Here is a 27,817-nt window from a genome sequence, read left to right as displayed (position 1 = left end):
TAAATGTTAAAATATGTGTTAATTACCTTTTCCTCAAATCATGGCAGTTACTACCATTTGGCATTTTACATAGCTAGATGTATCTCCAGGAAGAAAATTAAAACCTTAAGGTAGAATTATGTTCTTGTAGAAAGAATTCAACAGCAGCTAGTAAGCCTGAGTTCTGACAGCTACTATATAAATTTGGAAGCTGGAAAAGGTAGTCAAGGTACAAGATGCATGTTTTAATCAGTCACATTGGAATAGTTGCCAGATCTCATTAAAGGAAGTAGTGTGCTCCACAGAGCTGTATTAAATATGTAAGCATCCCAGAATCTAGTGCTTCCAATTTTCTGGGAAACTTAGCTCAGCAGGACAGAAGCATCATTCATACTTGCCTTGTGCCAAGTTCCACAGTCTTTAGATACATCCGTAAGAATGAAGATACTGGAGTAGAACCAGTTTGCAGAGTCAACAAAGTGCAAGAGAGCATTCTCCTTATTGTTTCCTTACCTGATTAACAAAATAGCATCCCATAGAGTAAAAAACAAAACAAAACAAAAAAACCACCTCAGTAGGTTGATATTGAAAAATTCAAATTACCATTTCCTTCATAGTCAGTACTAATTCCCTGCTGAACGCAGATGAATTTATATAATTTGAAATATAGTTAATTCAAAACACTGCATGCTTATATTTTACAATAGTTGCTCCCATGAGGTAGGAACTCAGACACATTTGTTTACTACAATGTGAAACGAGAATTCTGATTACCTTTGAGAAGAATGGAGTTGACAAGAATACACAGAAAAATATTCTATTATCCTGTTACCTTAGTGATTAGGTTTTTTAATACAGACTCACAGCTAAGAAATAGTTTGTTCTGTTGAGTAGCAGATCCATAGATAGAGATGCTAGCTAGACAGCCCTAGCCTCACAGGGTACCCATGAAAGAGAGAACCCTCTCCCCAGGGAACTCTTTTCTTAGCATTTAGAAATGCTAGTCATGGAATGCTAGTATCTAAATCTTACTTAAAGGTGTCCTCTCAACTTTCAAATTGATAAACAGCCTGTACATTTTACTGAGATTATTGTGTGATAAAATATTTTCATCTCCTTATATGGTTTATGCTTGATCCTCTTAATGAGTCACTGCAAATTCAGATGTGCCTATGCACTGGCAGTGAATGCAAATAGACTCCTATCATTGACAGTAGATTAGCAGGTATATAAAACCCTTTTGAAAGTGTGAAAGTGTTAAGCATTGTATAGCCTTCCTTTGTATTTACCTTATGACAAGTCTTAGAAGTATAGAAGTGCCCATCTGTCCCAAATTGTGTGGCATGACTTCCCTAATCATGGTTGGTTGTTGTCAATCTGGTGCTGGGAACTTGAGTTTTGAGTAAGTTTTAATGAGGTGGGATCATCATTTATTTGAATTGTTGATAGGTAATAATGGCTAAATGGCGGTGAGTTGAGATTTATGAAAGTGGCATTCAATCTCCTGGAGTTGATGCCACTCTGAACTTGAATAAGGCATTTACATATTCTGTAAAAGGTCGATAAACTAGTTTATAGCTTACCTTCACCCAGTTAAAATGTATGTGAAGATAAAATGGAAAGCACTTGGATTCTTAGAAGAAAGCTGATATCAAAATCTATGCTGTCTTAGAGAGAAATTTCATAGTAATGGGAACCAACTATGGAATCAATTAAAACCTACAGATTTGTGCTGGAGGAGTTCATGAGAACACAGTCTCATTTGAAAAAGATTGCTTTGCCAGGGGAGACAGATATAAAGATATCCTGTTAATATTATATGAGTTTGTGTCCATATCTTCATGAATAGTTGAAAAAAATATACATACATGAGCAGAGAAAACCTGAGAAAAGGAAATTTGGTAAAGGAATATAATTATTATTTAAGAAAAAAATACTAAGTTTTTGCTTACCAGGTGTTTGTAACTGCATTCTTATTAAGGCAATATAATAACTTTAAAATAACTCGATTAAAAATTGAAAATGACAAAATCTCCAAAACCAAGCAGTTATAAATTACTTAGTACTTTCAACGTGATACTTTATTGTTTTCCTCTAATTCAAAGACATGTTGCCTTTTTAAGAACCTGTGCAGGTCATTTCTTTTAAGATTTCGGAAAGGATTTCTATTTTTATTGTGCTTTACCTGGTACCAAAAATTAATATTGAGTGGAAAATAAATTTTTAAGTTAAAGCACTGTGATGAATATTTAGGTTTGACAGTAATTTATTGTTATTTATTTCTTGCAGGCTTGTACAGCATATGTGGATTTTATGATTTCTGTGGCCAAATTGATTCGTCAGGAAAGAGGGCTGCCCATAGATGAAAACCAGATTTCTTCAGAAATGAATACAGTTATGGAATTGGAAAAAGAGATTGCCAATGTAAAACGCATTATCTATGATACACTGAATAATGTTAACCACTTTTTTTCTCTTTCTTTGCTCTATCATATTTTAAGGGTAAAAGGTGCAATTCCTTAGCCAAGAGATAAAAATGCATAGCTCAGTAATGGATCATTGACTTTAAGAGGACTTTTCAAACTGTACAAACTTATAGTAAAATGGGTTTCTGACATCCAGGAGACATACTAAGTTTGACAAATATTAAACTAGGTACACTTAATCACCTATTATTAGTGGGTTACATCAAAATTTCTATTTACCGTCAAACTGTCATTGAGATGTCCTGGAGACTCAGGACACACTTGATTGCTAACTGTTCAGCAAAGCTGTTTTAGTCTTGTTTACATTTTTTTTTTTAAGTTTATAGTGATCCCAGAGGTTGCCTCTATCCCTTTGCTAAGAATTAGCCCCTGAACGTGGCCCCATGTGGTATCACTGGGTTCAGACTGTCAGGCTGCTGAGCTCAGGGGAGACACTAAAGGTCAGCAGAGCCCTGGGGTGTATTCATGGATTTCCTCTAGTCCTTGGCGAACCCTTGGAGTCTGAGTTGGCACTTTCTTGCCTGACTGACTGGGTGTGCAGTCTCAAGTGAGAGAACGCTCTTGAAGCAGCATCGAGGTTACTGATTGAACCCATGGCCAGTTTCAGTCTAGGATCCACCGAGCTCTCTCTGACATTGCAAACAGCAGCCTGCACTGCTAAATCCCCGTCTGCTTGCCACTGTCATCAGAATCATGAAGACTGAAGATCTTTGAGGGCAATTTTTGCTTTCCTGGGGCTATATGAAACCAAAAATCTCCAATCAGAACGAGACTTTGCTTGGAGCTGTAGCTGGATGAATGGCAGTTTGATGGGTTACATGTGGTTCTGTGTTGAAAATAGAATTATGAGAGGAGAGGTTTAGTGCCCTGGACTTTTACCACTTGCACCTTCCCAGTCTATGTTCTCCTTTGATATGCTTCTTTTCTGTGGTAGTTGTAGCTTACTGTAGGATTATTTATGTCTATATTTTCTCTCTTCTCTTAGACTTCGAGATTGGGGTGGTGCCTTAGCCATCTTTGAATCACCTATGTATCTCTAATAGTTCCAGCTTATTATTGCATGCAGGAGATGTTCAGTAACTAATTTTTTAAATAAATTAATAAGTAAGTGACCTAAAGAGAAAGTTGGAGCCATTGCCACTGAGAAATAAGCCCCAGTTTAAACTTTTACCTTTTGTCTCTTCTCACTTAAAATTGCTTTTACTTATTTCAACCATGAGTTGGGGGGTTGTTATTGCAATTTTATTTTTTGATTCAGTTAAAATATAAAACTGGATGCTTTTAAGTATAGGGCGCTAAACTGATTAGGCAAGATAGGAAGAAAGTAAAAAAATAGAAGGTGCTAGCACTCTCCTCAGATAACATGCAATCTAACAGTTCTATGTACTAGGAATTTTTTCTGTTGTACTTGCTTTAAATTCTTGCAGAGACCATTGTGGGTTTTTGTTTTGTTTTTTTGTTTTTTTTTTCCTGTCTGAATTTTAACTGGGATGCTGAATGATAGTGGTGGAGGATGGGAGACAGTATTTGATAAATTGGAGATGACTATATTCAAAAAAGTTAATGTAATATGAAACAGACACAGCTGAGAGCTAGCCATTAGCCATAGAAGGAAGCAGGCCTGCAAATATTGCTTATGTGGTTTTGCAGTCCTCAAATATAAAAATTTTTTTTTAATTTTATGCTCAACACTGTAGCCAGATCTTGATAATTGTTACTGAATATAGTTAAAGTCTCTTAAATTTCACCTTCCTTTTTGATATAACAAAATAAATTACAAAACAAGCACAGAATAGAACTTATATTGTACTTATCCCCTATTTCTTTTTCCTTCAAATATAGTTATAGTTTTCTAAAGAATTCCTAGTTCTAAAATAATGATCAAAAATTAAATCCATAGGCTACAGCTAAACCTGAAGATCGAAATGATCCAATGCTTCTTTATAACAAAATGACATTAGCCCAGATCCAAAATAACTTTTCACTAGAGATCGATGGGAAGGTAAGTAGCAAGTTTTATGTATTCTCTTTGTGCCATTTCTAAAAATTATAGCATTGAAATACAGTTTGTTAAAATTCAGTTTCTTATTTATTGAAATAAGTTGAACATCAAATGAACTTAGATGACTCCAACCATTTGACTTCATGACAAGATGTGGAAAAAACTATTTGAAATTATTATATTTATATTTAGTTAGAGGGAATTTCAAAGGTAAAAGTCCTTTCAAGGCAGCTGTTCAGTCATAGTGGAAACCATCAAAAGAGTTTAGAAAACATTAAACCTGAAAATTCTTCTGAAAAACCCATTTGGTAATCATCATACTTGGACAGTCAATTAATAAAAGCACTAGATTTCTTTTCAACTCTTAAAAATAATAATTTACTCATAGAACTTGCTATGTTCTCACCAAGGCCATCTATGGAGGTGTTCAGAGCAATAATGGAGAAATAGAACACAAGAAATAAAAATCTGTCTCATAGATTCCATTTATAAATAGCAATAGACATCTTTTTGTTTAGTTGTAATTCATTAGCTGGTATCTATCTCTTTTGGGGGCTGTTCATGTATACTTGTGTATTAGTTAATGCACACAATAGGGAAATAAAGCAACATCCATGGGAAAATCTACAAACTGCTACATTCAGTGATAGATTCTCTTTGGTACTAATTATAATAAACAAGAACTTTTAAAAAGCATAGCCTATTGAGTTAAGAATTTCTCACATAACTTTTTAATTAGTATGTGCTTAATAAATATGTTTTGCAAGAATAGTCCAAATCACCAAAGGAAATCAAGAAAAGTTCACAGCATTTCATACTTAATATGTTATCAGCATATTGAGATATACATATATATTATATATATACACACACACACTTATATATACATTAATATATATACATGCACATACATACAGAGGGTGACAAAAAATATACACATTTTAAGAAAGGAAAAACTATATTAAAATTGTAATACAATGAATGATGCTAGCATTCATTTGATTAATGCCATCTTTTGAGCGAAAGTCATAGTACACATTGCTATCATAATTCAATTCAACTTCAAAAAGTAATACATAGATAACATCTCTTAAAATGCGTACATTTACTGGCACCCCGGTATATATATAGTCATAGAGCCTCAAATATTGGGAATCTTGAACATTCTCAAACACCGAGATGTGGCATTTCAGCAAGATTTGCATGATCCCCACTTCTGCTATTTTTCTTATATCCAATGGTGATTGAATAACCACAATTCCCATTTAAAATGTAATGGACAAGATTCCATCTTTTGGCAACTCCAAGCCTAGTTTCTGAAGTATAAAAACTTCTATAGACCCTATACTGGTAGTTTATATAGACCCACTATAGACCTATAGACTCACTACTGGTAGTTTAAAATGTGGTTTGTTTGGCTTTGTTGGACTATCTGTGGTATATCTATACCATTGCTATACCTCTGCTTTGACTATAGTTTGTTTTAATTTACAACAGGGTCTCCACTGAGATGTATGACTGTAGTTGAATGAATTCTTTATTGGCATCCACTTTTAAAAGATAAACATCTTGTACCCATTTAAATTTTTGCATATACCAAGGAAGTTTTATTTTTAAAGCTAAATTTTTCTTCTTTTTATATATTGGTTAGACTAAGAAGATGACACTGAACCTAATTTCTAGTTGTATTATATTCTCTGTGCTTAGAGGCTTTGCCTCTGCTCTTTAGTGGTTGGTTTAATTCTGCTATCAAAACAATCATGCTGCAGAGCTAATTTTTATTGAAAACCAATTGAAACAGTTAAGGGAAAATCCCAAACAAGTATCAAACTGATGATTGTGATAATTATATTGTGATGCAACCGACATCCTAACCATGTCTCACCCTGTAACCATAACTGAGTGTTGGAATTAACAAGAGAAATCCATAGTTACTGAATGTCTTGTGCCTGCTTTTTTCCAGCCATTCAGCTGGTCAAATTTCACAAATGAAATTATGTCAACTGTGAATATTAATATTGCAAATGAGGAAGATGTGATTGTTTATGCTCCAGAATATTTAACCAAACTTAAGCTCATTCTTACCAAATATTCTGCCAGGTAGGTATGTCAGAGTGCCCATGTCCTCAGAGTGTACATTTAATATCACTCTTTAGAAGCTTTGCAGCCTCATCTTTTCTGTTGCTGGGTGGTGGGTTTTTTTATACAGAGATCTTCAAAATTTAATGTCCTGGCGATTCATAATGGATCTTGTAAGCAGCCTCAGCAGAACCTACAAGGAGTCCAGAAATGCTTTCCGCAAGGTGAAGAAACAATCTCTCTTATCTTAAGACTTAAGCATAAAGAGATACATGGTTATGCAGGAGCCATGTACACTGCTGTAATAGAATGTGATGAACTTTGCCAAGAGACAGAGTGCCAAATGTTGGTTATTTTGCCCATGTTTAGCCTCTGATGCCTAGAAAAGCCAGTTTGCATGGGCTTTGCCACCCTATGATTGTCTGCTGTGGCATCAAAGTTGAAATGCCCTGGAAGGATATGCATTTGGTTATGAGCAGTTCATGAAAGATACTGGCTTGGTTTTTTTTGTTGTGGTAAAAATAATCGCAGGGCTATGTCAATTAACTTGATTTTTCAGGTGGTCAGAGCACACTAGACATACACACAAATGCACTGCATTGACGTGGACAATCCACTGAGAACAAACCTGCCTGGAGACAACCTTAAGGCCTTTTATTAGGCTGTACCTACGTCTAAACAATCATCATTTAGTCCTATTGTGAGGGGAGATGGCAGGAGGGATTGAGAAAGGCGAAATTGTAGCAAACATATTGGTTGATGTCATGGAAAGGAATTAACTCTGACTGATTAAAGTTTTTTTTTTATTTTACCTTTTCAAAGAAAATGTAGACACATTTTTAAAATTAAAGACTGTAAAAACGGTGTTTTGCTAAATTCCCGTTACCTAAGTTTGTCCCCTTATTGGTTCTTAAATTTATACACATGTAGTTCTTTTAAGTACTGGAAGTTCAGCTAAAACATTAAAAAAATAAGAATGTGTTTTCTTGTATACCAGATTTCTTCCCTGTTAACGTTTATTGAACATTACTTCACATTTATGTTTATGTGTAACAGTGTTATTTTTGTTTGTTTTGCAGGGGGGGGGGGGGTTTGTTGTTTCTTTTTCTAAAGCTGTTTAGAAGGGTATTAACTTGTAATAGCCAGAAGTTCTATTGGGATGGGTACTGAAAATATACTTAATTTTCAGATCATATATAAATAAACAATGCAATTGGATTACATTTTATCATAGGCAAGGACAACGTGTCTTGTGAGGAGAAGCAATGAATAATGCAAGAACTTAGGAGACATAAAGAATAGAGTCCTGTGAGGTTTATGCTCTTACCATGCTATAGCCATCTACTCCTGATCAAATGCTATTTCCTTCTGCTCTCCCATAGGCCCTTTACGGCACAACATCAGAAACAGCGACCTGGAGGCGTTGTGCAAACTATGTCAATGGGAACATGGAAAATGCGGTGGGAAGGCTTTATGTAGAAGCAGCATTTGCTGGAGAGAGTAAACACCTGGTAATATTTTCTGCACAATACACTCTCAGATATTTGTTTTTATTGATAGGCAATTACAATAATCCATAATTTGGCTAAAAATTATTAATTGTCAGAGCATCTTTGAATTATAATTTACCATTATTTCCCAGTAAATCTCACCCTCCCTCCCCCAAGGGTCTGGTTATGTTACTGATTCTAAATTGTTTAGTCTAAACCAACTGTCTGTTTTCCAGAAGCAGTAGATTCAGAGTCATGTATTCTATTGATATAATCATTTATAAACTCTTCTATTAGCAAATTGACCAAGAATTCATGTTTTCTTACAAATCTGGAAGGTAAACCCGGGTTTATTTGAAGTGTAAGAAATGTACTCTGTTTTTCATTGTTACTGCCATGAAATCGATGGAACTTAAAGATATGGTGAAAGAATCTACGGGAATGCTGCTTCACGCTTAGCTTCAAATAGTAATGACAGCTAATATTTTATGTTAGTCCTTCTTTTATGATAATGGAAGCCATTACATTCTAAACATGATTTTTAAAATTTACATATTAAGAAGTATTTAAGGGCCGGCTGAGTGGCTCAGTTGGTTAAGAGCTCGCTCAAGAGTTTGAGCTCTGAGCAACAGGGGTTCGAGTCAGCCCGAGCTGAGCAGCCGTGAGCTGCCAACAGGTGGCGGGATGGCTCAGCTAAAAAAAAAAAAAAAAAGAAGTATTTAATTATTAGTGTTGTTAGTAGCAATGTTGCTTTAAAAATATAACTATCCACAAATACCCATTTGGTTAGATCACAGTTTGTCTATAAATTTACATTTATTAACATATTATTGAGTCACATAAAGGTAGCTTATGATTCTAGTTTTTAAAAACTTGTGTGACAAAAAAATTAATTCATGGCCCAAATTTGTCTTCTGTTCTTTTGATTTGAGGTTGAGGATTTGATTGCGCAGATCCGGGAAGTTTTTGTTCAGACTTTAGATGACCTCACTTGGATGGATGCTGAAACAAAAAAGAGAGCTGAAGAAAAGGTAAAAGCAAGACAGGACTAGCTATCAAAGAAAATTTTCCTTATAAGGAAATATTAACTTTTAAGAAACTTTGGAAAAAAATATAATAAAGAATTACATAAAATAAAAGCAAGCTCCTTCAAGATATGATGTTTCCAGTAAAAGTTTTCAATGAAAGAAATTTTTTTCTATGATTTTCACTTTTTATCTCTTTGCAACCAGCTTCTACTCTCCATATTGAGTTTAAAATTTTGAAACATCTTCGATTTTCCTTTTTTTTTAAGGAAGATTTCAGAAAACAAGAGGAAAATCTGTGAACAAAGAAAGAATGAAAAGATACTATCAGTAGTTCATATTTTTCCTCCTTTTATGAAAGATATCTGAAAGGTCTCTACCAATATCTAAAACTATGCCCTCAGTTTTTAATGCAAATTTCTAGCTAAATTTTTTTAAAAACATATCCCATTTAGCTTTTTCTATATCACCTACGGAGAAAAAAATACTGTATTTCTGTTCAAGCAAATGTATGGTGGTACGTTATTTGAGTTTTATAAGGTGCTGTAGTTAGAAGAATGCTGAAGGAGCCTTCTTTATAACCATTCCTATCTATCCCCATTGTACACCTTCCATTGGAACTGTTAATATCGTGCATAAGAATAAAGGTGATATTTCAAAGGAAATCTTCGGTTTAAATTTACTATGATCATTTGTCTTGATAACTATATAAAATGAGGAGGAACAACATGTGCAGGGAAAACTGTACGTGCTTTATGAGCAGCATTCACATGCAGCTGATTATTCCTCTGTAGCTAGGGTTGCAGAAAGAACAGACTATTCCTTAAACTGATACAGAAGGAGTTCAAAACTTATTATAATAAGAGAATCAAGCTGCCGTCTAGTTCTGTTTCAGGGTTAAATCATGTGAAAGGACTATCTTTTTTAGCTCTCACAGAGCCCTGGGTGGGTGAGGTCTAGAATTTAGCCCCCTCCCCCCCACCTCCCCACCCCCCAAGTATAGCTACCTTTCCATCACTCTAAGTCCTCAGAAATTCAGGCTGGATTTGCTCCTTTCATGTTCTAGCTATCCGTGGTATGGTTCTGTTTGATTTAGCCAGTTGGATTGCTCTAGATCATCGTTTCCCAAGGTGGTGTCACAAAACACTGTACCTGCCAAGATGTTCCACAAAAGAGAATCCCATGGTCAAAAGAATTTACGAAACACTTCCTACAGGAAGGCTTTCCTGATCCCACCCTAGTCTGGGTTACATGGTCCTAGAGTGTGATTTTATGGCACTGCACATCACACTTCAGAGTTAATTCTCATTTCATTACCTATCATTGATTGACCTTTACAATAAGCTCTCTGGTGGCAGAAATTTTTGCCTGGCAGCTTCTTACAAAGTACCTGGAAAATTGTAGACCCTTGAACATATATTGAATGAATAAGTATACAAATTAATTCCTCCTCTTGGACACTTATAATAACCTAATTTTGACTCTAAGAAGTCCAGCAATAAAGAAACCTGCTTAATGTTTTTGTCACAGCATTTACCCAATGTATTTGACAATCGTTCTATGGAGTAGCTTTTATTTCAGTAGAGTTTGTGTCTCTTAGAACTCTCCTTTGGGAAACGTCTTCTAGAAAATAAAGTGCCATGAGAGGAAGCTGATTTGTAATGAGCCAATGGTATGGAAACCTGTAAGAAAATGGGCGTGGCCTGACAGTGATACAGATCCTGTCCAATCCACTGGCAAAAGCTTGGGCTTATAAAACAGATGTGTAACAAAACCACATCCATTTGGTGGCAAACCAAATAACTCAGAGATACAAGATTAATTTTCCATGAAAAATTTAAATTTAAAGAGCAATGTGATATAATAGAATAAAAAAATCAAATATCTTTGAGAAAAACGAGAAATAAAAAAATAGAAAGAGCAAGGAATAAACACGTGATAATCATAAAATAATAAAAATAAACAATTTTAAAATAAACAAAAGTTAGAAATGGCAGTAAGCAAGTAGGAAATATGAGCTGGTGACAAGGAAAACTCTCGTTTTCCACTCATTTAATTGATGTCATTCATTTAACTTTGAGAAGATATATACACAGCTTTGGAAACCAAAAGAAAACATAAAAATCCAAGAACCAATATTCGGGAAGAATTTTAGCACCTCTAAGTCCATCTCTGTCTTCTCAGCCAAGTCAGTAAAGTGGAAAGATCATTGTAAGCTGCTAGAATGGAAGATCTAAATATTACCCCTCCTGTAAACTGAAGAAAAAGGCCTTTCAGAGAAAAATGTCATGGAAGTACAATACATGTGGAGCAAGACTTGTCAGCTTTCATTTCGGTTTCCTTGGGAAAGCCGCAGCCCATGAGAATAGGGCAGTAGACGCTGAATTTCAGACCGCTTTTCAGTTGGTTTTGAACTCCAGAGAGAAGCCACTGCAAAGATCTCTATTTAGTGTTGTCAGGTACTCTTTTTGTAAACAGCATGGATTCAGTTATTCAGTTGATAGTCATGAGCAAATTATAATGTTTGCATTTGAAAGTTACATAATCATCCTCACATTCAGTATTGTAATTTTCATAGGCCTTAGCAGTTAAAGAAAGAATCGGCTATCCTGATGACATTATTTCAGATGATAACAAACTGAATAAGGAATACCAGGAGGTAAGTCTCTATAAAAACTGGGGCTAGTGCAATGTCTTTTCTAGCTATGGGGTAATAGGAATTTCGTGATGTAGTCTGAAACTATAGGTTTTATTATAAAAGCCCTTTAGCACTAAAGACAGATCGGTGTTTGTTTTAGTTTTAGACTTTTGTTTTATTTTCCTCGTCTGTGTTTGGTTTTTGTTCTTTTGTTTCCATGTATCCAATTTTAATAGCAGTAAGAAAAACGTGGTGTCCTTTAAAGAGTATCAAGGGTAGACTTCAAAGTGCTGAACAACAGGCAGTACTCAGGCTCATCTGCCTCTGCAGTGCTGAAAAGTAAAACCTTTAGGTTTCCATCTACCGTGTTCCCCCATGTATAAGACGCACCTTTTCCCGAAAAATTTGGGGTCTAAAAACTGGGCGCATCTTATACTGTGGTTGTAGATTTCAAATGCTACAGATGGAACTGAGGACGAGGCAATATATGAAGACAGTGATTCGTCATCAGACACAGATGAGGACAAGCTAATGGTTGGGGACTTTGACAGTGATGAGGAGTTGAGTGAATTTTATGATGAATAAAATGTGGCTTCAGTAACTTTATGTAACACGTTTCTTTTCAAATTTTGGGCCCCAAAATTAAGGTGCGTCTTATACATGGGAGCGTCTTATACATGGGGAAATGCAGTACTTTCTCATTATTCCTCCACTGGATAACCTAGGTCATGCATTCTCTATTTAAAACAAACAAACAAAAAGTCTAATATTTGGGAACCAGGGACTATTTTAGTCTCCTCTGTTACGTAACAATGAAAAGAGAAGAGAGTTTAAATGAAAGTCACTACAGTACTGATATTCAGATGAGCTGAGGGTCCCATTACTAACCTTGGGGTTACCACAACTACTTGAAACCCTGGTGACAACAAGATGATCCTTGCACAGATCGAGGCTGACCATGATTCCTAATCCACTGATCACCAGTCTAAATGGGGGTTAGACAGCCACAGGGTCCCCTCCTCCTGTTCCATTGGCAGAAAAGCTTGACTATTCCTTTCGAATGAGCTGGCTGCAGCATGTTATCATGGGGACTCTTGTGGTAGGACCCAAGTGTCGGAAACTGTAGACTGAAAGCTAAACTGTGTGGGTTCAAATCCTAGCTCCACCGCTCAGAAACTTGGGCAAGCGTACTCGTCTGTGCCTCAGTTTCCTCAACTTTTAAATGGTGATAACAGCCCATCTTTATAAGATTATTAAAAGGATTAAAAGAGTGTAATCTATATGTAAAGTTCCTAGAACAGTGCCTGGCACCTAGTAGGTGCTCTTAATCTCTGCTTATTAGTGGCATAATAAGAATGTGCTATTATCACATCAGGTATGTAAGAATTAGGGGGGTTGTCACTTTGAGGGGTAAAAAGCATAACTATTGCACTGTGTTGTACATGTGAAACTAATAATAAATTTAAAAATAAAAAAGAATTAATATCAATAGAGTAAGGCATGCCTGACACTTGGTTCCATTTAATTAATTACAAAAGAGCAGCAGTAACTCGTAATATACAACTAGTGAACTAAATCCTTCTTTGGTAAGTTTTAATGATCTCTGTTAACTTTATTAACTGATAGAATTTAAGAACTTATCCCCTATGTTTTTAGCAAAAGTTTTGAAGATACTGGTTTTAATATTTTTTCCAAATGTTTTATATAATATAGTTGAACTACAAGGAAGATGAATACTTTGAGAACATAATTCAAAATTTGAAGTTCAGCCAAAATAAACAACTAAAGAAGCTTCGAGAAAAAGTGGACAAGGATGAGTATGTATATCCCAGTTTCTAATATGTTCATTCAGAGGAGGGCCTTTTCCCCTTTTCCTTGCTGGATTAAGAGAAACAGCCTGACTTAGAGTAGACTTAAAGAGTACATTTGTCCTCCTTCTATGGTGTACTTTTAAGAGCATCTAAGAACACACTAAAGATGAGTCCGGAAATTAACCAAATTTAAAAAATTTTTTTAAGGTGTGTGTCCTCAGATAACCTCATTTCTTTGGTTTCTTCTCATTTTATTGCCTGTCCCCCCTGCTGTTTTTGTGGACAAGGTTCTCAAGAACACCTTAATCTAAGTAACCCATACCTCCTTCAAGCTTTCCCTGAGGCCTTACTTACTTTGCTCAGAATTTTCTTCTGCCCATGTCCCCACCTGTTATCAGTCCATCATTCTGCAACTCCATCCCCTTCCTAGATTGTCCCACGTAGCACTTCTGTTACCCTAGTGGTCGCCAAATATAAGATACCTGGAATTACTCTTGTAAATAGCCTTCTAATGCTCTTAATCTATGCTTATTAGTGGCATTAGTACTTCACATTAACTATTAGTTTAGTGTTTATTTTTCAGTCAAAGGGATGTGTCTAACATATTTATCAACATTTATGTTTGTGCATTTAAATCCCTAGAATTGCTTATGTTGAACTTCTCACCAGGCTTTGAGCTGCTAGAGAATAGGGTCTATTCCTTTTGATTATTCAGCACAGTGCTGAATACATAGAAGGTTTTCAGTTAAAACTGAATTAATGAGTGAGCAGGTGAAAAATAAATATACTAACTTGAATTGTGTGATAACTGACACAGTAACATGCCAGTGAGGTGCTTGGTTCATTTATGTATTCATTTAGTCTTCCATTTATTTATTAAATTAATATTTTAGAACACTAAGTCCAGGTGTCACTGAGTACTGGGAAAACCAGTGGTGAACTTTGATTATATTATGTTACATTATAACAGCAGAGGGTAGTGTCAGGGAGGGGGGAACATCCCCTCTTGAGTAATCTCTTGAGCTCTTATGGCTGGACAAATAATAAAATTGACATGAGGTTAGGTTAACAGAAGAAAAGCAATTTAATACATGCACACGGGAGATCATAAATGATGCTCTGAGAAATGATGAACCAGCCAGCTTTTTATGCTTTTTAGGCAAAGAAGCAATACATTTTGAAGAATTGGCAAAATAAAGAAACAGGTTTGTGTGCTCATTACTGAAGAATCTATACGAAGTTTGGGCTTGGGTAGTGAATTAATAATAAAAAAAAAATAACAAGCTTTGTTTAGACAAGCTTTTTGGCCCTGAATTCCTTAACTCTAGGGATAAGGGTACTTCTCTCAGCCTCTTGGAGCAAGGACGGTACCTTTCTCAGGGGAGATTTATTTCCTGCGTTTAAATAACGAGAGACCAGTGTGCCCTCCTTGCATCAGCTGCTTGTAAAGTAACTTCAATTCCAAGCAATCGATAGGTCATTGTGGGGTATTTTGGGGTGGCCGGCCCTAGGCTCCAACAACAGGAAAGACATAATGTCATAAACTGTGGCACCAGGAGAGAAATGTTGTGCCAAGAAAGGTACAAAGTGCAGTGGGACTGTTTGATGCCAAGACTGTTCTGTTCTCAGAACACCAAATACAGGTTGGACAAAATTCCTAAATGGAAATGCGAATACATTTCAATCCTTCTATAGGTACCATGAAAGGCTGATTTTGTTTTTTTGGTTTTTTTTCCCCTGACCTCTGGGTTTATACTGAGCAATGGTTGTGTTGTCTGCTGCTAAAAACCAAGCTGCAAATGTCAGAGAATGTTTATTGTCTGAACTGGGAAAGAAGAATGGAGAATGGGTGCATTTGTTTGGTGTTATAATCAGTTTTTCTCTAGGAACCCACAGAGTCATCAAAAAGAATACTCAGTGGTTTAAATTAATAATCTGAGAAGTTTCTTACAAGTCTGAATACTTTCATTGCTTTAAAATACATATACTTACATTTAATAATTGTTAGCACTACATAAATTATTAATAATATCTACAGATAAATATTGTCAAATATTCTTTCTGAAAATTGCTAATATAACCTGCATACATATGACACCAGGAATTCCTTTATAATTTTAAAAGTAGTTGTTGAAATATCGCTTGATGTTTTCTTTTGAAGTTGATATAGTCTCAGTTCCATAATTATTTTGTAATATAGTTTCAACTTTTCCTTCCCTTTTATCATATGTGTTGATTTTCTGTGGGTTCTTTTCTCTTTACCATAGATAATCAAAAACCACACTTACATAATATATTTTAATGAATGTTTGGTCAGTAGCATGCATAGTTCAGTAGTACTTTTTGGGTCTTTTCCATGAGCTTCTGGTAGTCAATCACATGTGCAATATGACTTCTAAGGTCTTCTCTGCCACACCAGGCTAGTTTTTCTTCCTTCCCCATCTAATGACTGTATACTGAGTACAAGGGTTCAAAATTGACAAGAGTCATCTGAGGAGCATTAGGAATAGTACTCATTACCCAACCTCACCAACCCTAGATTGTGATGTACTTACTTATGGGAAGGGACCCAGGTACAGCAGGTCCTTGAATAACATTGTCTTGTTCAATGTTGTTTTGTTATAACATTGATTAAGTAGGAACTTTTAGCTCTTGTTTATATCAACTAGCCTATGGTAAAATTGGTTTCTTTAAACATTTCACCACACTTTCAAGAACCTATCGATGATGTTAAGTGAGGAATTATTATATATATATATATATATATATATATATATATATATATATTTTTTTTTTTTTTTTTTAAAGATTTCATTGGGGAATTGGGGGAGGGGAACAGTGCTGGGGAATTGGGGGAAGAGGAACAGACAAGTTGCTGTCCTTTTGTTCTTCAGTCTAGTTGTGGAGGACATTGCTTCACTGGCCCATGTTGGTATCATTGCGCTCTTCCCAGGTGGGGCAGATCGGTTGCCGGCCACTGGACAGCTGCTCACAGTGGCTCTTGGCAGCTCACACCAGCTGCCGGCCATACACAGTAGCTTATGGCAGCCCACTGCAGCAGGGGCTGCAGCCTATGCTGTCACTGGTGACTCACGGCAGCCCAGCTCCAGGTCGAGCTGTTGTTCAGCATCTTAGCTGTAGAGGGCAGTGTCACTGGCCCCCATGTGGGAGCCGAACTGGGGCCCTGATGCTCAGAGCTGGCATCCCAAGGCAGCTCTTAACCAATGCGCCACTCGGCCGGTCCCTGGAATTATGTTTAAGTACCACTCCCTCCTCAAGTGAGAACCCTTGAGTTAATGTTAGTTCATTTTTGTATCGAATCATACTTGTTCATATTTAACTTTATAAAAATTTTTATAAGAAAATGCCTTTAATTGGGCAGTTTAGGCTTAAAATTTATTTTTTGTCTTCTAAAATATTAGAAGCACTTTTGACAGTGATTGCATCAAATTGATAAGGAGTGTGCCCTATAGGACACAACATAACAAATTTTCTCCTTTTGTTGAGGTTTCTTATAGTGAAAGTTTCTGACTTATTTTGTACCTGCTTGATAGTAATAAAGTCACAGTGTTTTCTTTTCTTTTCTTTTTAATGTAGCACCCAGTTCAAGTCCTCAGTGTGTGTACAGGCAGATAATATCTATTGCTTCTACTTTGTTCACATAGCCTGTAGTTACCTCTCAGAGAATTACAGTTTCAGATGCTCAAGTTCTCCTCATTCCCAAGGTTTGGCAGGAGAAATGTGTGTCCATATCCACAATTGATGGGACAGAGATGAGAAAAACTACTGATCATTGTAAGGTTATATTATTAGGCATTGTATAGAAATGATGATGCATTACATTTTTCAGGCAGCAATTCATTTAAATAAGTTCAGTCAGTTAACCAAATAGTCAATTTCTAGACCTTTTCTTTTTTCACTACACATGCTCTCACTAGGAAAATGTGTACACTTCTTGGCATCTTCTACCATTGTTACGACCACTGAATATTCATACTTGGCTCAGGTTCATTTGCTGGGCTCCGAACCCAAATGTCACCTCCGTGTAGGTGTTCCATTAACCCTAAAAGCGTAACATTTGCCATTTCATGCAAAAAATTGATCATCTTTATCCCCATAGCTCCATTTTTTCTCATATTTTTCAATAACTTACTGTTACCAAGCTAGAAGCCAGGGGCCCATCTTATCATCCTAGACTGACCCTTTCCCCTCATCTCTGACGTCTGCGTGACATCTACTTTAAGTTCTCATCTGAAAGGAAGGAACGAAGGTAGAAAGGTTCACATCCACCATCTGCTAATTAAATATTTCATAGGCATTGGGAGTGGGGTCTCCATCTTATGATCTCCATTTTCACTGCCTTCATTCAGATATTTCTCATTGTTCACCAGAGTTCTTACAGTATTTTTCCTAATTTTGTCACCAACCATCTCACATTCCTTCAGTGTATTCTTCTTATTACTGCCCTAGAGAGCTTATAAAGGCACAAATTGAGTCATATTATTTTCTGATGAAAACCTTTCACTGTGTCTCTGTTGCCAATCTCATATAGCCGTGACAAGGCTCTGCACCTCCCACTAGCGCTCTTGGTTTCTTTTAGATTCACCCTACCTCAGCATTGCCTCAAAGATACAGCCATAGGAAGTACTTCCCAGTCATTTCTCCATCTTTTCCTCTTCCTTGTCCCTTATCTTGGACCATGCTTTCTTTTCTTGTTCACTGAACAGAAACCTACACGTGGTTTGACTCAACCCAGCATCACCTCCGGACTCATACCACCCCATCCCATTTTGCTCTTCACCTTGTGCCTGCGTTCCCGCACCCACGTTTCAGTCACAGCACCAGTACATTTTATTACATTTAGCTGGCCTAGCCCTTCTTGGAAGCAGAAGCCATGTATCTGTGTCACCAGAGCTTGAACATGGATGAACAGAATGTAGACCCTGCCTCCATGTTTCACCATCATAATTAGTGAAATTACACAACATCATCTTTGCTGCTCTCTCTGTTTAGCAAATTCAAAACATCGAGGGAGTCAGGAAGTCTGCATGGGATATATTTGAGTTAGCCATTTGGCTTAAAGGCCTCCTTCTGCCCGTTTAACTAGTTGGCAGCTTCAAAGGACAGGGATTTCAATTTCTAAAGCTCTTGATTCATGTGGTTTCTGTGTGCCTGGCATGTGTTTCCAAAATTTTCTCAACCGTTATGTTCTCTGGGGATTTGGTGCCAGATTGTAAAGAATTTCAAACATGTCATATTATCAGAGCGTAATAGTGCTAAATTGATAATGTAATATTCGTTAGCAAAATTGCTTAGCTATCCAGCAATGCACCCCTTAACGATGGGGTATGTTCTGAGAAATGTGTTGTTAAGCGATTTCGTCGTTGTACGAACATCATAGAGTATACTTACACTAACCTAGATGGTATGGCCTACTGTACACCTAGGCTGGATGGTATAACCAATTGCTCCCAGATGCCAAGCCTGCACAGCATGTTACTGTACAAAACAGCACAAGGTTACATTCAGCACAAGAGGAAATGATGCGATCAAGAGATGTAGTAAACATGAGCTGTATGAGGCTGTAGCCAGTGTGGCATGGCATACTATTATGGCGAAGTTTTTGTCTTTAAGTAGAAAGAATATGCTCTAAAATAACAATTAAAGATATAGTATAATAAATACAGTATAGTAAATACTAAATAAACCAGTAACATAGTTCTTCCTTATCATTATCAAGTATTATGTTACTGTACGTAATTGTATGTGCTATGCTTTTATATGACTGGAAGCACAGTAAGTTTTACATCAGCATCACCACAAACACATGACTAATGCCTTGCACTGTGACCTTACCAGGGCTACAAGGTCACTAAACAATAGGAATTTTTCAGCTCTATGATAACCTTAATGGGCCACCATCGTATATGCAGTCTGTCATTGCCCTAAACGTGATGTGGGGCATGACTGTATATCTATAATGATTTCCTTCCAGTAACATGATTATTCAGTTACAGGCCATAGAGCAAACATACACCTTTAAAGAGAGAAAAAATACACAAGAACAAAACCAAATTAATTCCTTTTCTTGTTTTTAGATTTGATGTTATTTTGTTAGTTTCTCAGGACAAAACTTTCTGTAATATAATTGGGACAGGTTGTGCCAGTGTTTGTAAGTCATGGCTGTTGAGCCCTGGAGTTACTTTTTTATAAAGGACAAAGAGTTATTTTGTTGCTGAATCTTTCCTGCGGTTACACAGCAAAATAAAAGCACACTGACATTGACAGCGCCCATGCAACAAACATTTTAGTGAGCAGCTGCCATGTGTGCAAAGCACTGTGCTAACTAACCACAGTAGCGGATGAAGACATGAATAAGATACGGCGCTAGACTCTAGAGCTCACCACCATCTAGAGGCAGGTGAGTAACAATTAAGTCTGATGAAAGGTAGAGTCAGTTGGTGCTATTACAAGGAAACAAAGCGCTGGGACAGCACTTTCTTCAAAACCACAATTAAACCATTTCTTGTTAGTAAAACACTCCCTGGGAACAACACGTCAGCATTTAAATTAATATAGAGGTGAGCAGAGGATTCACTGAAAACAAAACAAAATGCTTGGTTCGTTTCTGTCTTTCCCTTCATTGCCTCAAGCCTGCTGCTTTTTCTAATTGGATGGGAAGGAGCCCCTGAAATAAGTGAGGCTGGCAGCCCAACAGCTGTGACTCTATATGGTGCTTCCTGAAAGGCCAGCGCCACCAAAAGTGGCAGGGAAGTTGGCACCCTGTGAAGTGACACTAATTTTGCCACTGCAATGAGTCAATAATACTCTTTCAGTGTCACAGTTCTGCCAGTTACTACCTGTGGCCTTTCAAAAGCCATGTGGTTTCCCTTATTTATAAAAGGAACAGGTTGGGTTAGACGGTATAACGTCCCTAAGATTCTTTCCGGCGTTAAAATTCTATGACCTTTACTGTGAAGTTTTGATAGCAGCCAGTACATTTTCTTCCTTGGCTTCTCCACATGAAGTGAGCCGAGAGAAAAAGAACATATTTCTGAGACGTAAGGAAGTACCTCACTACTTTCTAAAATATCCCTTCTGATTTTGCCCTTCACAGATGTTTCTAGAATCAGTCTTCTTTTTAATTAAGTCCTATATTGGTGAACTTGATTTTCATAAGGAAAAAAAATGAGATGGTACTGAGCTGGAGCATTAATAAGACCTGTCCAGGGTGGATGTGAAGAGTGCTGGAGACTTTGGACATAACTGAATTTCCATGAGTGTAGATTTATGGGGAAGATTTGTAAAAAAAGATTATATGGCTCAGCAAATACTACTAAGCCAGAAAGATGAAACCACAGATAGTTAGATTAAACTTGGACAAATGACACTAAGTCCCCATGACAGTATCCATATGGCATGACCATGGTGTGCACATGTTGTAATAGATGAAAATTTTAGACTTTCATCATTTATTCTCTTATTAAACCAATAGACTTTGCAGTTTTCCTATGTGTTTGGGGGTTAAAAGCAAAACACATTTTATCAGTAAAAATATTTCTGCTTTTGAACTAGCTCCCAAGGAGGGTTTTGTTTTGTTTTATTTTCAGAGGAGGAAGGGGAAGTAGAGAGGGAAGGTAAATAATTCCAAGATTGAAGTTTTAAACTGAAAACTTTGCAAAAGAGTTTTGAAACTTACTTTATGCCAGCATGCCCTCTTGAGAGAACAATGTCCAGATTGCACGTGGCTTCCAGTTGCCATCGCTCTGTACAGTTTGCAAACCAGCAGGGCCTCCCCGAAGCCTGTGCCCGCCACCCTCCCAGGATTCCAGCACTCTCGAGGCCTGGAGGACCCACTGATAATGCCTAGGCCCAAATATGTATGGCGTGCCTATCATGTTCCCAAACAGTGTTCTAAGCCCTAAGATACAATTAAAAATAAAACATGAAGTAAACAATAGGGTACATCAAACTAAAAAGCTTCTGCACAGCAAAAGAAACCATTAACTGAATGAAAACTGATGGAATGAGAGAAAATATTTGCAAATCCTATATCTCCAAAATATATAAGGAATTCCTACAACTCAATTCCAAAAAGAATAACTAATAGCCCAATTTAAAAATGAGCTAAGGACTTGAATAGACATTTCTCCGAAGAAGACATACAAATGGCCACCAGGTATATGAAAAGAAGCTCAAATATCACTAATCATCAGGGAAATGCAAATCAGAACCACAATGAGATGTCAGGATGGCTATTTACAAAAAAAAATAATAATAATAAAAATAAAATAAAATACAGCAGTGTTGGTGAGAATGTGGAGACACTGGAACCCTTGTGCTGTCCATGGGAATGTGAAACGTAGCAGCCACTATGGGAAACAGTATGGAGTTTCCTCAAATAATTAGAACTGCTGTGTAACTAACTCATCGATCTCATTTCTGGGTATATAGCCAAAGAGGTGACATCCGGATCTTAAAGAGATATTAGCGCTCCCACTTTCACGGCAGCACCATTCACGGTAGCTAAGATATGGAAACAAGCTGTTTGCACTGACAGATGACTGGATAAGGAAACTGTGGTATATACATACAGTAGAATACTATTCAGCTTTGAAAAAGAAGGAAATTATGTAATATGCAACAACATGGATGAACCTGAGCACGTTGTGCTCAGTGAAATAAGCCAGACAGAAAAAGACAAATACTACATGGTTCCATGTATATGAGGAATCTAAAATAGTCAAATTCATAAAATCAAAGAGTGAAATTGTGATTTTCAGGGGCTGGGGGTGAGAAGTTATTAATCAATAGGCACAAACAAGATGAGTAAGTTCTAGAGATCTGTACAGCATTGTACCTATAGTCAACAATAATATACTTACTGTACTCTTAAAATGTGTTAAGAGGGGGCCGGCCGAGTGGTGCAATGGTTAAGAACTGACTTGGGATGCCAGAGGGCCCCAGTTCGGATCCCACATATGAGGGCCAGTGACACTGCCCTCTACAGCTAAGATGCTGAACAACAGCTCAACCTGGAGCTGGGCTGCCAGGAGGCGACGGTGTAGGCTGCAGCCCCTGTGGCAGTGGATTGCCATGGGCTACCGTGTGTAGCCAGCAGCCAGCGTGAGCGGCCAGCAGCCGCAGTGAGAGGCCGTCCAGAAGCCGGTGACTGATCTGCCTCGCCCGGGAAGAGCGCAATGATGGTGCCAACTTGGGCCAGTGAAGCAATGTCCTCTACAACTAGACTGAAGAACAAAAGGACAGCAACTTGTCTGTTCCCCTTCCCCCAATTCCCCAGCACTGTTCCCATCCCCCCAATTCCCCAATTTTTTAAAAAAATATGTTAAAAGGATAGATTTTGTGGTAGGTCTTCTTAAGAAAATTTTTAAAAAAAAGAAAAAACCTAAAACATCTGTGTCTTCATGGAGTTAACCACCTAATGAGCTAGACAGACAATAGACTTAAAATATTGTTAAATCACTGCTGAGGGTTATATGAGATGGAAGAGGTTTCAGTTCTTTCCTGAAAGACCCCAAGATTATTATAAATCAAGAGGAAAAAGTCACCAAAAGAAAATTCTGACAGAAACGATCCACTCACCCATATATCTCCCCAATCGGGGATTTCTCTGAATTTGGCACTTCACACACATGAGAGTGCACACATACATGAATATTCACACATATAAAGCTATTGAAGACTAACAAGAGAGTGCTTCCTGCCTGATTTAGAATCACACCCAACCCACTGGTGAATTCTAGGAAGAAAATCAGAGTTGTGGTTTCTATTGCCTTTTTTTGAAAGAGAAGTGGATTCCCAGAGCCCTGGCAGATCACCTTTCAGACAGTAAGGTGATTCACTCAAAGTACTTCCGTTATGTTAACAACGCATGTGCAACAACAATGAACAGTTTAATGAGGCTCTTTGGTCCTACTGTGCTTTTGCCTGCGGGTGAAAAGTTGTACCTTCTAGGAATAGTGGAAAGAACTGTGCTTGGAGTCTGGGAGCTGTGGGATGGTAGGAGGTGGGTCGGGTGGAGGGCGTGGGCAGCCTTGAGTGAAGATTTCTGTTCTGAAGCTTAATAGCTGTGTGAGTTTAGACAACCTACATAATGCCTCTGAGCCTCAATGATTCCTTCATAAACAGGATAACAACATCTACTTTTGCCCAGTGGAGTCGTTGTGTTGTGTGTTGTGTAATGTGCCTGCCACATAACTTCGGTGCTCATTATAGTAGCTGTTGTGATTGTCTCCTCATGATGGGACTTCGCCGTGGTGTAGAGGCCAGCATCCTATAGCTTGCTAGAGTCAGTGTGAAGGGAAGGGGCTCAGAACAAGCCACCCCACAATGTGCCGCTTTGATGCAGATTGTCTTAAACTGAAGACAATCAAGGGCCAAAAGGTTCAGAAACAGCTGTTTTTCCTCCCGCTTAGCTACCTAGAAGGACTTAGAAGACCTAGTCTAGGAAGAAACCTAACACTACAGATAACTACAAAGAGTATGGGCTGCGTGTGGTAATCTGGGGGGCACTCCCCGGGGACTGTTGATTTAAATTCCTCTCCATGGCAAACATTTGTTTATCAAACATTTGCTCTTCCCATCTTCCTGTGAATTTGCTTCCTTCACTTTGACTCCCCAGGCCCCTAACCCTTTCTTCTTAGCTCAGGATGGCATGTAAGCCTCAATGGCTGACTGTCTGTGGGCCTCTCATGTCTATGTGAGACTCCTGTACATACATAATTAAATTTGTTTTTCTCCTGTTAATCTGTTTTATGTTAATTTAATTATTACACCAGCCAAAAGAATCTAGAAATGTAGAGGAAAGATTGTTCCTCCCTTACAGAAGCAACTTAAAAATGAGCACTTTCATTTTTAAAGAGGTTGGCAAGAAAGTGGCATTCATCATTGTGATGAAATGTTATGTATGATTCAGATCAACAGCTTAGAAGTCGGGAATTTGATTGGAAGATCAAATCCTTAGTTTACATGTTTTCCCCAGTTTTATTACTTAGTTTATAAGTATATTAAGAAAAAGAGTTTGATTATCATACTGTGTCTTAGTTTGTACCACTGAAAATTGGAGGTGTCATCTCTCTTATATGGATGGTTTGAAAGATGAAGTTATATAGAAAACTTTGAAGCACTGATGAGACTATATTAATAAATGTAAAGGATTACAGTGGTTATTGTGATTACAAAGTGAGAATTCTCCTTTCCAGAAGTACATGAGGCAGACAGAGAAAACCACTGTATCTTGTTGATGATTTCAAAGGAGTTGCTTCAAGACCACTAAATGCTGAGAAATTGAACACTTTCAGGGAAAGGGGCATTAACCATTTTTGTTGTTTTAAGTTTTAAAGTTACACATGAGTGGGTGAAAGAGAAGTTTAGTTCCAGGTGCTTTTGCCATCCACTGGATTTATTAAATCCCAAAGGCTGTAAGATCAGGCTGTTGACTTCTGCATTTCTTTCCTGCCATAAAAATGATGACTGTGTGCTTTCATTTTATCACCACTTAGGTTCTTCAGGGTAATAAGAGATGGAAGAGAAACACCTGGTGCCCCTCTCAAGCGTATTCCAGTTAGAGTTCCCATCCACACTGTTAGTTCAGCTTTGAGCCATGCTCCCTATAGTGACTCTTCTCGCCGGCGTTGAAAGCCGCAAAGAATAAGTTCACCTGACAAAATTAGGTTTCAGACATTAAAAGTGAAGCTTGCTTACTTCTTGCTTTCCCACTCTGTGCTTTACACCATACCATGCACATCGTTACCCGTACACGTACGGACCACAGGAGGCAGGAAGAGAAATGAAAGAACAGGCTGATATTTGCCTCGTGTCTCAGGTTTGATACCTGCTCAAGGGGCTTCTCGTGTCTGGCCTCCACACTGTAAAGGTGTCTTCAGGTAGCCAGCACTATCCATTCTTTTAGGACAAGAATCACCACCATTTGGTTTTCTCTTCTGTGCATGTTCTATTTTCTGTACTGCTATTCAGGGTCAGATTGGTCTGTGTTCTACAAGGGGAAGCTTCTCCTGAAACTTGGAGGCTGTATCCAAATGAAAATAATCATTTTTTGTTACATTATCATTGAATTTGAAAAATATTTTCTTTGCAACATTAATTTAGCTTTTTGACCATAAATATTAGACATGGAGCCCGGAGCCGTGACCTTTACTTTTTTTAAGATGTAATGATCACATCACAGTACTTGGACTTCTGATCATTCCCAAGGACAGTATGTCCTGTGCAACTGAACCTGGGTGAATTACCCAGGGGTGACCTGAGGACACACCGTGAAAGATCTCAAGGCAGAAAAGGCAAACACTGAACACTAGTGCTCTGTGAACCTAACCACCATAATTCTAACTTTATTTGAGTTCTCTGTGGTCATAAATAGCTACCTATTTTCTTGAAGGTATAATTCACAGTAGACATTTTAATATGTAAAACGCTCCTTGCTGAAAAGTTACAAGCATTAATCAAAATGCAATTTCAAGCCCTTTAAAGTAATGTAACAGAAGAGCAGAAAAGCACCAAAAACAAAAGTTATGACGTTTATTTTTACAAAAGCAATAAACATGAAATGGGGAGTATAAACTTCATTCATCTGTGTCCTAATTTTGAGACCCGTTGCTGTCTGCAGCCTTATTTTCATGTGCCTAGTCCTTTCCTCTGTAATATATTTATTTAACATTTTTTTTGGTTTGGCACCTTTTGTGCTTCATTATTAGCATTGTGCCTGAATCCAACACCAAATAATTTGTGTATCATTTGTGGTTACCCATAAAAGCCTGTGCAGAGTGCACCATCACTGCATCAGAAGTTTGTAATTCAGAAACAACTGAGCCCTGAAAACATGTTAAATTAACTTTTATAACAATTAAAATAATTATAAGCTGTTTATGCATATCTACTGCTATATTTTCTATCAAATTTTGAGGACACATCAGAAATACCTTTCCAAAGTCACTGCAAGAAAGATTGTTTCTCCTCAGTAGTATGAGCATATTTTCCATTTTGCCCCTCCTGCCAGATAACTTAGAACCATACTTGAATCTGAGTCATAATAACTGTGTGAATACACACACACACACACACACACACACACACACACACACACACATATACAAGAACGACTGACAATTAAGTTTGTGAACTTGTTGCAACAATGTGGCTAACCTTTTCTGATATCAGAGGCATTATTCATTATGAATTTGTACCAACTGGACAATTAACCAACTTTACTATTTGGAAGTGCTGAAAAGGCTGCGTGAAAAAGTTAGATGACCTGAACTTTTCGCCAACAATTCATGGCTCTTGCATTATGACAATGCGCCAGCTCACACTGCACTGTCTGTGAGGGAGTTTTAATGACATTCAGGACATCAAGGGTAATACAACAACAGCTCTGATGGCCATTCCAGAAAAAGAGTTCCAAAATTGCTTTGAAGGGTGGACGAGGCACTGGCATCAGTGCATAGCTTCCCAAGGGGTGTACTTCGAAGGTGACTGTAGTGATATTCAGCAATGAGGTGTGTAGCACTTTTTCTAGGATGAGTTCATGAACTTAATTGTCAGACCTCATATATAAAAACGTAGACCTAATACGTCATTTTTGCTGATCATGATTTTTATTTATATAAATATTTTCTTTCATAATACCTTTTGGTCACACAAACAAAATCTACTCGTGTTATATAGTTTCTGATCTCTGGATTTTAGTCTAGCACCCTTGGGTTTACAAATACATGCTTTTTTTGTGAGTCACCACAGAGCATGTGGGAAGCAAGTGGAGTTTAATTAAAATAAATAAAATGTTATGCTTATAATCATCAGCCTTCAAGAAATTAAAATATTGATGACTCAGCTGTGATGAAATTAAGAAGGATGATATGTCAGTCACACCATCCTATTTGAAAATGTTTTTTCTCTGTTTCAAAAACATCAAACTAAAGAAGAAACACATTGATCAACCATTCCCCCCATCCACACCCTCTATCTTCAAGCTTATTTTCTTCCTAAAGAAAAATTCACAGAATGTTATCTAGATTTTTTTTAAGTCCCAACTCTTTTATATAAATGTCATAGTCGTGTTATTAGAGATAAAACCCACACTTAATTAGAATTTATCAGACATGTGTTATATTGGGTTGTCGGAAAAGTCATGACATATTTTTTCTATGTTTTTCGTTGCAAAGACGTGTCATGACTTTTCCAGCAACCCAATATATGGCCCTCCCTTGGTTATTTTTAAGAGATCAAAATAGGACTCACATCTGACATCGCACAATAGTTACTGAAATT

General features: G+C 37.3%; 1 protein-coding gene across 7 annotated transcripts in view; it reads left to right on the top strand.

Moving 5' to 3' along the window:
• The window catches only part of MME (membrane metalloendopeptidase), a 95,714-nt gene that overhangs the window by 46,259 nt on the left and 21,638 nt on the right, over positions 1-27,817 (top strand). For all 7 annotated transcript variants that reach the window (XM_019627710.1, XM_019627729.1, XM_019627747.1 and 4 more), the window contains exons 9-16: positions 2,269-2,403; positions 4,366-4,467; positions 6,431-6,567; positions 6,677-6,770; positions 7,929-8,057; positions 8,969-9,067; positions 11,640-11,720; positions 13,413-13,516. In XM_019627710.1, the coding sequence (XP_019483255.1) occupies positions 2,269-2,403; positions 4,366-4,467; positions 6,431-6,567; positions 6,677-6,770; positions 7,929-8,057; positions 8,969-9,067; positions 11,640-11,720; positions 13,413-13,516 (881 nt within the window). The remainder of the gene's footprint in view (positions 1-2,268; positions 2,404-4,365; positions 4,468-6,430; positions 6,568-6,676; positions 6,771-7,928; positions 8,058-8,968; positions 9,068-11,639; positions 11,721-13,412; positions 13,517-27,817) is intronic.

This window comes from Hipposideros armiger, unplaced genomic scaffold (genome assembly GCF_001890085.2).
Source record: "Hipposideros armiger isolate ML-2016 unplaced genomic scaffold, ASM189008v1 scaffold_16, whole genome shotgun sequence".
Classification (NCBI taxonomy): domain Eukaryota; kingdom Metazoa; phylum Chordata; class Mammalia; order Chiroptera; family Hipposideridae; genus Hipposideros; species Hipposideros armiger.
This window is presented reverse-complemented; position numbering and strand designations above follow the sequence as displayed.